Raw genomic sequence first — 12,473 nt, forward strand, 5'->3', positions numbered from 1 at the left:
TTGACTAAGTACTGATAGATGGCGTTAAAAAAACTTCCAAGCCTGGCCGCATTCATAAAGTAGCGCTAGCTGTTCGTACATGTCCTAGGCTTACTAGCAATTTACTCAGCAGATCAGGCGGATGGTCACCCAAAGTTCTATGAAAGTTTTCGCTAGACGTGGTAAGCTTCTTCATATTTTTTTTTATGAGTAAAATATTGGATAAATAGGAATGAATTTGATCAACATTTATTCACATCCAATAAAATGCCCCGTCGTCCGCTACCAACTTGGGAACTTGCCCACATTCCCTAATTTTGTAAACGACAATCCGCGGTCTATTTCAAACGTGGAATAATGGCAAGATCTCTAAAGAAATTCGGGTTCTGGAATATGTTACGTCAAAGAAAAAAAATCGTGGGCAAACCTAGTTTTATTGTATTATCCAGTTTTATTCGATTTGTTTAGTCCTATTTGGTTTTATTTTATTTAGTTTTTGATCCAATACTTTTTATTGAATATTTGGTTTTCTAAGATAAATTCAATTAAAAAATCGATAATAATTTTCAACTCATTTTCGCAATCTGGCAAATGCAAAACATGGCCATCCCCTCCCCTTTGTCATTGATCATTGCAGACTACAATTTAGCGAACGACACATGAAAGATGAAACGTCTTTTTCTTAAAAATTAAATGTTTGAGACTTGAGAGTGCGTGAAAATACTAGAAATCATCGATAAAACCTACAAGGAAGCCAACCAACAACGGACATTCTACTATTTTGGCAGGTATGCTTGTCTTAACTTTGTAAACCTGAGTGAATTATTTTGTGGTGGTGTAAAAAGCTGACGAGGCAGACACAGACAGCTCTTTCTTTTTTCTTGTTAGAGCTTAGAGGCCAGTCGTAGATTGAATCAGAAAAATATTATGTAGGCATAATTTCAGTCACCTCGTAGTTTTCTTGTCCAACATCATCCATGTGAACAAGTCACTTGGTGGTTGTCGTTGGTGAAGCAACTGAAACACTCAGAAGAACTACATACAGATTTTTTCAAAACTTTGGAGAACTAGAAATTTTTTAGTTTTTTAATTATTAAAAAAAACTAGATTAAACTGAATAATCAACTAAATATTATCTAGTTAAGCATCTTGTTTAAGGCATCTTGTTCGAATGTACTATGTAGGCACGAGTTTCGAAAAACCAGATTATTTAATTTCGTTAAATTTCGTTTTATTTTAAACTACTAAATTTGCAACGTTAATGAACACTCATCCGTTACGCGTAAAGCTTATCGGCAAATTAATACAAATGTGGCAGAACAAGGTGAATGGCACTCACCAACTTCTGCCTATGCAAGCGATTAATAAAGAGCCCTCGCAGCATGGGCTTGAGCACGGTAAAGCCAAAGAATCTGAGGTTAACGCAAAGCCACTATTCGCTGGACTTGACCAGACTTTGGTTACTTGTTAAAAGAAAAATTGCACAAAAAACAAAACAAAAAACAAAAACAAATTGACAAATTGCCTTAGAAGACTGGAATCTCATCACGTGGTGTGTAAGCGAGGTCATCGTCCAAAGTAAGAAGAGTCTGAAAACCAAACCAAACCCAAACATCGTTTTCAAACATCATACGAAATATCTTTATTTTAAATTAAATTTTTTACCATTAAGAAAAAAAAAAGACTGCCAGCCGAAAGGAAATGCCAAATGTCATGATTGTCGTAGAAACTGAGTACCTGACACTCTCGATTGAAAATTCGGGATTCGGCAGCTGTTTTCTGTTTCAAATCAAAACAATTAATCGGTTATTTTTTGTGTATAGGAAAAGAAACTTCTCTTAAACGCTTACACTCCAAGTGGCGGCGTTGTTGATGAAAAAGTACATCGCGGGAATCCCAAAAAGAAATGCACAGACCATGTGAAATATCGCGTGACACAAGATCTTCTCGCCATGCCACACTTTCATGAAGATGTAGAAAGTGAAATACAAAAACAGATTAGTGACGAGGATTCCCAACATGTAGGAAGCGAAATCTGGAGGCCGGTACACCAATCCATACATCGCCCAACCAATATTGGTAAGCATTCCTATGACCTGTAATTAATACCAAATATGTAAATAGTTGCTATACGGGGTTTAAATGTTGACCAAGATGTTAGCCTTACCAATAGGATCATTCGATCGACGTACATTGGTCGGCAGCACTGTTTTAGCGCCGTAAAATAGTGATTAATTGACTTAACGAGAATAAGTATTCAAGTAAAATACTTTACGTTTGATAGTCCAGCTTTGAAATCGTTCCGAAACACACAATAAATTCGTTTGAAAGCTCCAAAGTCTGCAGTAGAGAAATTTGTTTCAAAAAGTAAAACTTTTGGTATCTAAACAAATGAACATACTCATTTTCCATGTGCCCATATAGTACACTCGAGTAGATATAGCTAGACATGCGAAGAGATGAATGAAAAAGACGAAGATTTGAAAAACCAACATGTCCTCAATAAATAGTGAGAAGACGCATAGTACAGCGACGGCAGCTAGAACCTTAAATGCTTCCTGGGCTTCGGCATTGATGTCTGGATGGCGACTTTGGTAGATCTTTAACGTACAAAGTATGCAAATAACGTACATAAAAGTTGTGTCTACAAAAAAACAATAAGGATTAATTCCGGGTGATTTGTTTTGCTCATGAAATTGCGAAGGCATTACCGAACTGAAAGTTGGCGCGTGTAGGGCATATGTGGTAACAGGCACTTAGTAACCCTTCGACCTTTTGAAAAGGAAGTTAATAATTACTAGTTAGGGTACAGATGAAATAAACCCAGGTATGTACCAATAATGCCGTTCCCATAGCGTAAAACAGGCCGTAATGTTGAGGAATTCCGTAATGCTTTAAAATAATAGAGACGATATGATATTGGCGTTCATGAAACGATAAAGCCAAATAGGATTCAATTACCTCTTCCAGCCGATCACGATTTTCTTTTGAGAGTTTTCGCCTAAGAAATTTTCTGTGCGCGGTACTGATATGGAAAAGGATGCCCAGTAATATGTAACCGAGATTTGAGTAGATGTGGTTGAAATCCGTAAAATTCCACCTGGGATGGGCGCAGAGAAAATTGAAGTAGCACAGATCCTGGTCACCCGTGTCGTTCATCATCTGTATAGTATAATTGAATAAATGTATTTTTAAGTAAAAGTTAAAATAATTGCTATACATACGTTTTGGTAAATGGTGACAAGCTGTATCACAGGTAGAGCATAAAATAGAGAGACCTTCAGAAAATGTAAAACAATGTCATCAATTAAATATTCACATACAATTATAATTAGAAAACTTGCAATCCATAAATGCCGCTTGTAAAGCCACGAATTTTTTACATGGGACCCTGACCCTTTGTGGGAAAGATCGGCCACGACAAGATATTTTTTGGTCCTAATAACATTTAAATCACTAGATGCGTCAGACATTTGATCAACACCGATTAAGTCCGGAGAGGAACATGAGAGTGAATTAAGAAGTTCTGATTCCACATCCGTCGAGTCAAGAGTTGGACTAATGGCAGCTTTGGAATGTAAAGTAAATTATAGAAATTAAATTATAAAATTGATTTTGATTTATTTTCTAAATTACAAGCGGCTGTGGGACTATGACTTGAAGCTGTGTTCTCTACTTCAACTAAACTCGGCTCCAGTAGTTCAGTGGGTATGGTACTATAGAAAAAAAGGACAACAAAAGAGACGAAAAAGCATTAGCATATTGACGTGCAATTATTAAGGAAATTACTTACTTTCCACAATTAAAACAAAATGATACGAAAACTCCAATATAGAAAATAGCAAATATTCCCAAAACTCCGAAAACAGCGTATCTGTAATTATCGTAACTAACCTAAATTCGATCAGTGGATAAAACAGAAATTCGTCGTGAAACAACAATACGCAATTATTGTACATTCCTTAGTACCATCTCGTGAATCGCAAAATGAACCGTTTTCTTTCTCATAGGCGATGAAGCTGTGCGCTTGCCTGTACATTCATAATCGTCAGCCTTGACGACGAAAACAACGAAGAATCCATCGGGGAATCGTTCTCGCTGAACAGAATACAAACACCGAGGTATAATATATCCTTTTTCTTACACCATAATTAACTTTATTTGATATCACTTACGCTTATCGCCATTCCAGTTTTGTTCATAAGTGTTTGCCGAATTCCACCATACCGTAATTCCTGATCCGTATCAAACACTGCAGGGTACTATTGAAAAGTAAATGTTTCGATAGTTTAATCACGGAAGCGGAAGTGGGTCAAGAGTTTGCTAGTAGGCCTACCGATAGGTTTTGAACGGAAACCAACATGCAGTAGTCATCATCCGATTTAACTGTAAGTAGTACATGCGTAACATTTACCGGAAACAAAAATTGATAATACTTAGGCTCAGAAGCCGCTAACGTGACCGTACCGTTTCCGTCTAATCTAAAAAGTTGAAACATATTTTTAGTAACGGAAATTAATATTATGAAGATAAGACGTGAACTTACTTGACCACAAAATCTTGAACAGGAGTAACAGAAGCCACAACGCTTAAATTTTGGGGATTTGATGTTGACACACCAAGAACAAATTCGTGCTTGACCGTAACGTTATTGCGTTCAGTGCAAAGCTGGCGGCTTGCACTGCTGTATTCTTGACTAACGTAAGAAATTATGATTAGTTTTGATAAGGTCAAATAAGGCCAATCAAGAAAAATGGTACAATTTACAATGATCCACTTGACGTTTCTAACAGAAGCGGTAGTTGCCACGAAACAATTGCTTTTTGTTGCTTAACAACTACATGAACAGGATTGTCTCTATTAACAGGTTTGCTAGTGACCTGGATAGATATAGCTTGATTCGAGGCAAGCTAATATATCAGACGATATGAGGACTGTTAGTACAATTTTCTTTATGGTAGATTTAATTTATATATTTACGTCTTGTTCGTATGAATACTTGAACCTATATTCCAATGTTGAGTTGACATTAAAACTGTAGTTTTGATACAGTTCCGCATCTTCGTCGACATTCACCTTTTGCTGATTGTTGATAACTGAAGTGTCATATCTAAAGTCTCTTCTGACAACTGAATGACTATTTTCTATTTAAAAAGAAAAGGACGTTATTGACAAATTTAAATCAAACCGAGTAAAAGTAACCAAACGTTTGAAAATATCTCTCTCCTTGGCGGGACTCTCGATGTACAGTGCAGTAAAATACGTTCCCATTAAAGCAGTAACGATAGCTGGTATCAAAAGGAACTTTAATTTGATGGCGGCGGTAGCGGTAGCCATATCATTCAAACCATCGAAGAGTGACTAGTTAAAACGCCTACCGCAAACCCCTTTTTCACGTCTCGTGTAGAATGGTGCAACTTTTTTCCCGTTTGCGTATAAAATCTACATAGAAATTTTAAAAGCCACCTATTTGTCTTGCGGCATACTACGTTCGCATTTTCAACCCAAGTGTGGCGGGCTTTAATTCTGTAAATTTCGCTTCGCATAGCTGCTGACAGGATTTCAGTGAAATAATTTGAAATTATTGTTTCGTCGATAGCCATGAACGACAAGGAATAATGATTCAGCAAAGCTCACGCAGTAGGGGAATCGAAAGTGTAGTATAATATAACACGTTTGAATATATTCTGATCCAGCGGAATCTTCTGGCATCTGTCAGTGCCGGAAAACGAATCACAGTGCGGTAATAACAGCGACGGCGTGTAACATAATATAACATATGCAGCATACTTTCAGATCTTTAGTACCGGGGTACAATAACTGATACTATCAACATTTTTTTTACTTATGTATCCACTTAAAATTAAAATATTTTTCAAATCATTTTATTAGGCGGGGACGAGATTCATAAATTGGCCGCGCTGCTTCCCCATATCCGGTTCTCACAGTTTGGCACATCTGCATTCTGCAAAACTCGGCCAGTATCAGTAAACCTCAAAGGCTCAAACACAATATGGCGTTTAATTAAAGTATGATTTATATTAAGTCCTGCAAGTCACCGCTTTAATTTTTTATGATTTTCTATTTAATTTCAGGTGATGTGACGGACAACATGAGATTCTCCTCGTCATTGTTGAAGTTCTGTGTTGTGTCAACTCTTCACATAGTTGCATTTGATCATCCCGACGAGGAGCCTAATTTGATCATTTCTGATCTAGCGTACACAGATTTTCCCTTAAATCAAATAGTGAGTCTCAACAGATAAACCCAGTTTTAATTATTTTTTTATTTCGTTATGCAATCTCGTAATTTTTTTTAGGATGGCATATATGTAGTTCAACCAGATATTTTTTTCTTTTTTAGTAAGGTTTTTCTGCAGACGATGCCGTGTAGTGGCGTGGGTATCGCTGATGCTGGGTGACGTCAAGATGAACGCTTAGCAGCCTGGTGAGATTGAGAATTTTACGGGGTGGCAAAGTTTGTTGGTTTTAAGAAGTATTGTTGAGCCTGCTTGTTGTTCGAGTTGTGGGGTTTGTTACTTAGGTAGGATTTTTTTCCCCCATGAATAAGTTTACGAGTTATTTTGTGATATTCCGATTTGTGTAGTGTAGTTTCCCCGTTCAGCTTAGGCATCACACTTTCGTTTTTCTTCTATAATTTTGATCCTCTCCTTTCGCTCCTACACCTTAACTTTAGTGAATTGGGGCTCTGCAAATTTTAAGAGTTTAATAAGTGTTGTTTTAATTTTGTCGGTGCAACTCTTCTTAACTACAAAGTGAAGAGGTACTACATTACATTGGGCGTTTAAATCGACCAACCAAAACCAATATATCATCACGGGTAAAACGTAGAGAAAGGGCTGCATCTTTTGCTTTAATTTGTTTGAAAATAACAAATTAGAATCGCGTCGTTAACTTAGGGTGAGGAGAGGAATATTGGTCCTTCCTTGGAAGAAAAAACCTGAAAAAAAAATTTTCGCTTGAGTTATCGGTATCATCTGTGTGCTGCAGCTTTTTTGTGTGTGTGCTATTATTCATTAGCTCTTATAACAGTGTGCGATATTGCGTTGTAGTAAATCCGCCAGGAAACCTTCAGTTTACTGTGGTACAGTTTAATGTGTTTACACCTTGCCTTTGCTTTCATAGATTTATTAGTGAAAAAGATGTTGCAGATATTTGGCTATTTGAGAAATGTCTAGTTGATTGTCTGCCCATTTTTTTTAGGGGGGGAAATGCGGCTAAACTGGTTGTAGCCTTTTTTCTCTTTGTTATTTCACTTCATAGGTACATTTTGTAGAAAGAAATGCTTTCTTATTTCGACTTCAAATTTTTGCTGTTGCCTAGCGGATCCCGAAACACTCATTCGCTGGTAACCTGCTGTAACAGATGCTGAGTGAAGTGAATATCTTGCATTTCCAACTGGATCTTTCACATAGCTTTGAAACTGCAAAGTTTAGACTGGCCAAGAGGGAGGATTGTTTTTGTTGGAATGTACTTTTAAGATAAATCAAGTAGGTTAGTATATTGCTTACGTTTTAGTCTGCGTATGTGTGCTAAAGAGTCGTACACTCGTACGTTATTTTAGAATGTTTAAAATTAGATTTAGGTATATTTTCAACATGTTCCAACTGATGACGTGTTTATTAATTATTTTTCAATTACCATTGTAGAGTTCAACCTGCACCCGGGCCGGGATTCCGCCTTTTCGGTGTAGTAATTGGACGGCACGGTGTAGTAACACGTCGTCACCTATGTTGTTGTGTTGTAAGACAGCAGCGTTGCGGCTTGGTATCCGCCATACCCAGGGGACATCGGTACACCAGTGGTCGACTCAGCCAGCAACGATAAAGCATTCAACAGCATCACGAAGCCAGTTAACTAGACAATGAAAATATCAACATCAATGTTCAATTATAAAGTGACACAAAAACAAGTAGGAAAATTTGAATTGTCACAAAACACTAGTTAAACTAAACAATATAAGAATATGTCTACAACAAAACAACCAATATCAAAATGAACACCAAATAGTTTTGTCTTAAATCTCACTTTATAAACAGCAATTGACATTGGAGAAATGAGAATGATTAAAAAACGACTTGGCATGTAAAAACTCAATGCGCATGTGCTAGTCAAGGGTTAACAACACTTCATGGATTATACTATTTAAAAGAATTCTTGCAGAAGATAAATTTCAGTTTCGCTGCCCATTAACCACGCACATTCCAACACAAAACCCCACATGTTTGAATGCCTTGTTATGTATAGAACTTCCCCTTAAAATAAGTCCAAAGCAATTTTTTCCTAAGCCAAAATATTGTCTCTACCCTCTCACATAAAATGTTTCAAATATTTCAGACTAGTGTGTAGACACGAGATTTAAAGCAACACCCGTTGAGCCCATATCTGTTTCCATTACTGGCTTCACCCCATGCCAACTAAAACAAAATGCTGGAGGTCTAATACCGAAAGAGAATTAAAGAAACACACTTACTGCTTGCAGCAACTGAAGGATAACTATAATTCAGGACGTCGGTGTAGTAGGTCGGGGCATCATAAGTTGTGGTGTAATTCACTGGAGCCTTGATGGTGTAATAACCGGCTGAAGCGTATGCTGTTGTTGTGTAGTAGGGCGTCGGCATGTTTGGTATCCGTACCCAAAAGAAATTGGTACACTAGTGGTCGACCCAGCCATCAACGATACAAAATCCGACAGCAGAACGACATTAAAGTTGAATAAACAATTACAAATATTAATATTAATATTCAATAACCGGCATATTAATAAAAAGAACAAAGAAGGATTGATAAATTACCAATAACTGCGAACTGGTTAAACGATGAACAATCCAGTTGGTGATGGGGTTGGTGAAGGAAACATAGGGACACCAGTGGTCGACCCAGCCATCAACGATACAACACCCAACAGCAGCACGACGCCATAGTTAAATAGACAAATTAAATATTTAAACATTGATATTAAATAGCAAATGACATATTAACCCATAGTCAATAGTAGACTTAGTAATACAAAACTATGTAGAGAAACGGAATGTTTACCAAATGTTGCGAGCTGGTAATGTGATGAAGAAGCTAGTTGGTACAGGCAGTCCACAGCAGTTGTTGCCGTGTCGGTGATGCTCACCCAACTGATGTCTGTATCCTTTTCTCTCTCCTTTTATACAAATTTTTTTCTCACCCTCACCTCCTAAGCCTAGCGGGTTTAGTACTTGCTTGATAATGTTTTACGTCACTTTCTCACCCAACCTCTACATCACACGACACGCTTTACGTAATGATTTCCGTGACCTTCGAAGCAAACTGGCCTATCCTTCTGCAGGTTGACGTCGCTGATGGGGATGGGTCTATAACAAACATAAACAAAATGAATACCAAATGGTTATGTTACAAAACAATGTCTCATTCTCACCCAACCTCTACAGCACTGCATGACACGTTTAACTTAAAAATCAATGTGACCTTCGAGCGCGAAGAAAGGACATGCAAACTGGTCTTTCCTTCTACTGGTTGATGTTGCTGGGGATTGGAATGGGTCTGCAACAGGTCAACAACCAATATCAAAAGAAATATCATGATTATAGCTTTAAACTCGCTTTGTAAATAGCATTTGACATTGGAGAAATAACTAAGATGAAAATGATGTAAAAATGACTTAACATGTTAAAACTAAAAAGGCCTTCCATACGGTCAGATGCTATTTAGAGTCAACATCGCTTCACTGATTTTTCTATTCAAATGAATTCTTGGAGAAGATAAGCTTCAGTTTGGCAGCCCATGAACCGCACAAATTTAACTATACCAAAAAATTCCAACGCAAAACTCCACATGACTAAATGTCTTTTTGAGTAGAACTTCACTTAAAATAATTAAAAAGAAATGTTTTTCCTAATAAGCCAAAATGTTGTCTCTACCTTCTCTACTTGATACACTTACACACAATTCAGGGCGTCGGTGTAGTAGCTCTGGACATCATAAGTTGTGGTGTTATTCCCTGGAACCTTGGTGGTGTATTAACCGGCTGTTGCGTATATTCTTGTTGTTGTGTAGTAGATCGTCGGCGTTGCGGTTCAGTATCCGCTATACCCAGAAGACATCTGTACACAAATGGTCGTCCCAGGCATCAACGGTAAAACACCCAACAGCAGCACGACGCCACGGTAAACTAGACGATTAATTAATATTAACATTATTATTCAATAAAAAATGACACATTAACATAAAGTCAAAAATAACAAATACAAATCTTCACATAAAAACTGAACACATACCCATGATTACTGACTGGTAATACGATGAAGAAAGCTGGTGACAGATAGCGCTCTGCAGTTGTTGCCGTATCGGAGCTGCTCACTCGACTGAATTCTTTCCGCCTGTTCTCTCTCCTTTTATACGATTTTTTCTCATCCTGATCCACCCCTATTCGCCTTGCGGATATTTTAGCTGCGGATATTGATAATGTAACACGTGTCGTCCTCACCCAACCTCTTCGCAGTTGCATGACACGTTTTACGTAATGATCGCCGTGACCTTCGAAAGAGAAGGACATGCAAAATGTCCTATCCATCTGCAGGTTGACGTCACTGATGGGGATGGGTCTACATCTCTACAACAAACATAATCAAAATGAATACCAAATGGTGTAATAAAACATTCTCGTTCTCACCCAACCTCTACAGCACTGCATTGACTTAAAAATCAATGTGACCTTCGAGCGCGAAGGAAGGACATGCAAACTGGTCTTTCCTTCTGTTGGTTGATGTTGCTGGGGATTGGAATGGGTCTACAACAGGTCAACAACCAATATCAAAAGGAATACCTTAGTTATAACTTCAAACTCACTTCATAAATAGCAATTGACGTTGGAGAAATGAGATGAAAATGGTTGAAAAAATGACTTAACATGTTAAAACTAAAAAGGCCTTCCATACGGTCAGATGCTAGTTAAGAGTCAACAACACTTCATTTGTTACTCTATTCAAGAGAATTCTTGCAGAAGATAAGCTTCAGTTTGGTATCCCATGTACCGCACACATTTTACTACACCAACAAATTCCAACACAAAAAACCCACATGACTAAATGTTTTGTTTTGTAGAACTTCTCTTAAAATAAGTCAAAACACTTTTTCCTAAGCCAAATTATTGTCTCTACCCTCTCTACTTCAAACACTCACACACAATTAAACAAATACTCCAGACATTAAGTGTGTAGAGGAGACACAAGAGGATTAAAGCAACACCCGTTGGAACCATATCTGTTGGTACTTGGGTACTTCACCATGCAAACAAAAACAACAAAATGCTTTAGGTCTGGAACCTATAGAGAATAAAAGAAACAAGCTGGCAGCAACAAAATTATCTACATGGCAGCAACGCAGCACGCATATTATAAATTATAACCGATTATAACCCAAATGAAATTAATCTTCAGCATCAATGGAAATGCTGTATGAAAAACACGCAGAAAGAGACCTAAGAGAAAATTTGCATGAAACCCGCAAATTGTCTGAAAAACCTGGGGTGTTATTAGTCCATAACAGCCCCCCCCCCCCAGGACCCTATTGGCAAAGAACTCAGAACACTTTAAACGTGAATCAAACTAATACTAATTAAATTTGATACGGCACGATGGGGATCTACTTAGAAATCTAGCCTTCGTTTCTTTAAATTAGCAGTACAGAATCTAAAGATCCTCTGTTTTTTCCTCTCATTTGCTCGCGACCATGATCGACAGATTTCATGTGTAATTTATTCAAAGCTTTTCTATCAGACCGTGTTAAAAGAGGATTATTACTAACACGTATTACTCAACAGCTATTTTTCTCCGAATCGTAATCCATCCGATACTCTGCACGGATAGCCAAAGCCTTTGCACGGATAACCAAAGACTCTGCACGGATAGCCAATGTCATTTGATACAGTTAAATATATATTTAATATTTTGTCGTTATTTTGTTCATACTTTTGTGAAAAATTATTGGCCCTCCGTGCCAAAAAATTTTGACCATCCGTGCTATGTATAAGGATGGTGGCAGTTATACCCATGGCAATAGGTATACATATAGGACGGATGGCCAAAAACTACCGGCCTACCGACAAGACAAGGAACCCCCATTCTTTTGGTTGAACTGTTCTTATTTTTTCGTCTATAAACACTGCCTCTTCTCAAAATGTAATTTAAAAAATACATTTCGACAATGCTGGACAAAAGGTTCAATTTAATTCTTTAGCAAATGGATACCAATAACCAATTATTCACATACCCAAAATTTATAAAAAAGGGGACTAAAATGATAACAAGATAACAAATGCACGAGAGTAGAGGATGACTGAACATGAAGGTGTCAAGTTATTTTTCACCTTCGACTATTTTCTACCATTCATGATAGTGATGCAAGAAAAATTGGTAATAATTTCATCTCAGCAGAGAGATGGAAAGTCCGGGGCAGGTTAACCAGTACAAACTTCATCTCTTG

The 12,473-nt window shown here is 37.5% G+C and overlaps 1 protein-coding gene and 2 long non-coding RNA genes across 5 annotated transcripts; 2 read left to right on the top strand and 1 right to left on the bottom strand.

Moving 5' to 3' along the window:
• Nucleotides 1-64: 64 nt before the first annotated feature.
• LOC124195884 lies at nucleotides 65-6,013 on the top strand. Of its 2 annotated transcripts, XR_006875459.1 has the most exons (6): nucleotides 65-161; nucleotides 617-767; nucleotides 1,803-2,058; nucleotides 3,440-3,932; nucleotides 3,990-4,100; nucleotides 5,872-6,013. It is a non-coding gene; the product is annotated as an uncharacterized LOC124195884 (long non-coding RNA). The 2 variants fall into 2 exon arrangements; XR_006875458.1 differs by lacking the exon at nucleotides 3,440-3,932 and having other exon boundaries at nucleotides 67-161.
• LOC124195872 (SID1 transmembrane family member 1-like) lies at nucleotides 1,151-5,346 on the bottom strand. The gene is made up of 20 exons (XM_046590495.1): nucleotides 5,187-5,346; nucleotides 4,960-5,123; nucleotides 4,747-4,889; nucleotides 4,526-4,675; nucleotides 4,316-4,460; nucleotides 4,155-4,241; nucleotides 3,949-4,077; nucleotides 3,773-3,873; nucleotides 3,616-3,695; nucleotides 3,324-3,547; nucleotides 3,204-3,257; nucleotides 2,941-3,141; nucleotides 2,815-2,871; nucleotides 2,691-2,751; nucleotides 2,381-2,623; nucleotides 2,255-2,319; nucleotides 2,147-2,185; nucleotides 1,830-2,075; nucleotides 1,645-1,758; nucleotides 1,151-1,568 (listed from the first exon to the last, which is right to left on the bottom strand). Exons 1-20 carry the CDS (start codon nucleotides 5,314-5,316, stop codon nucleotides 1,506-1,508), a joined length of 2,496 nt encoding a protein of 831 aa, XP_046446451.1. The 5' UTR covers nucleotides 5,317-5,346; the 3' UTR covers nucleotides 1,151-1,505.
• An 8-nt stretch (nucleotides 6,014-6,021) lies between the features above and the next one.
• LOC124195885 lies at nucleotides 6,022-7,665 on the top strand. Of its 2 annotated transcripts, XR_006875460.1 has the most exons (3): nucleotides 6,022-6,226; nucleotides 6,343-6,426; nucleotides 7,323-7,665. It is a non-coding gene; the product is annotated as an uncharacterized LOC124195885 (long non-coding RNA). The 2 variants fall into 2 exon arrangements; XR_006875461.1 differs by lacking the exon at nucleotides 7,323-7,665 and having other exon boundaries at nucleotides 6,343-6,790.
• The last annotated feature ends 4,808 nt before the right edge of the window (nucleotides 7,666-12,473 follow it).

Source organism: Daphnia pulex, chromosome 6, assembly GCF_021134715.1.
Source record: "Daphnia pulex isolate KAP4 chromosome 6, ASM2113471v1".
Lineage (NCBI taxonomy): Eukaryota > Metazoa > Arthropoda > Branchiopoda > Diplostraca > Daphniidae > Daphnia > Daphnia pulex.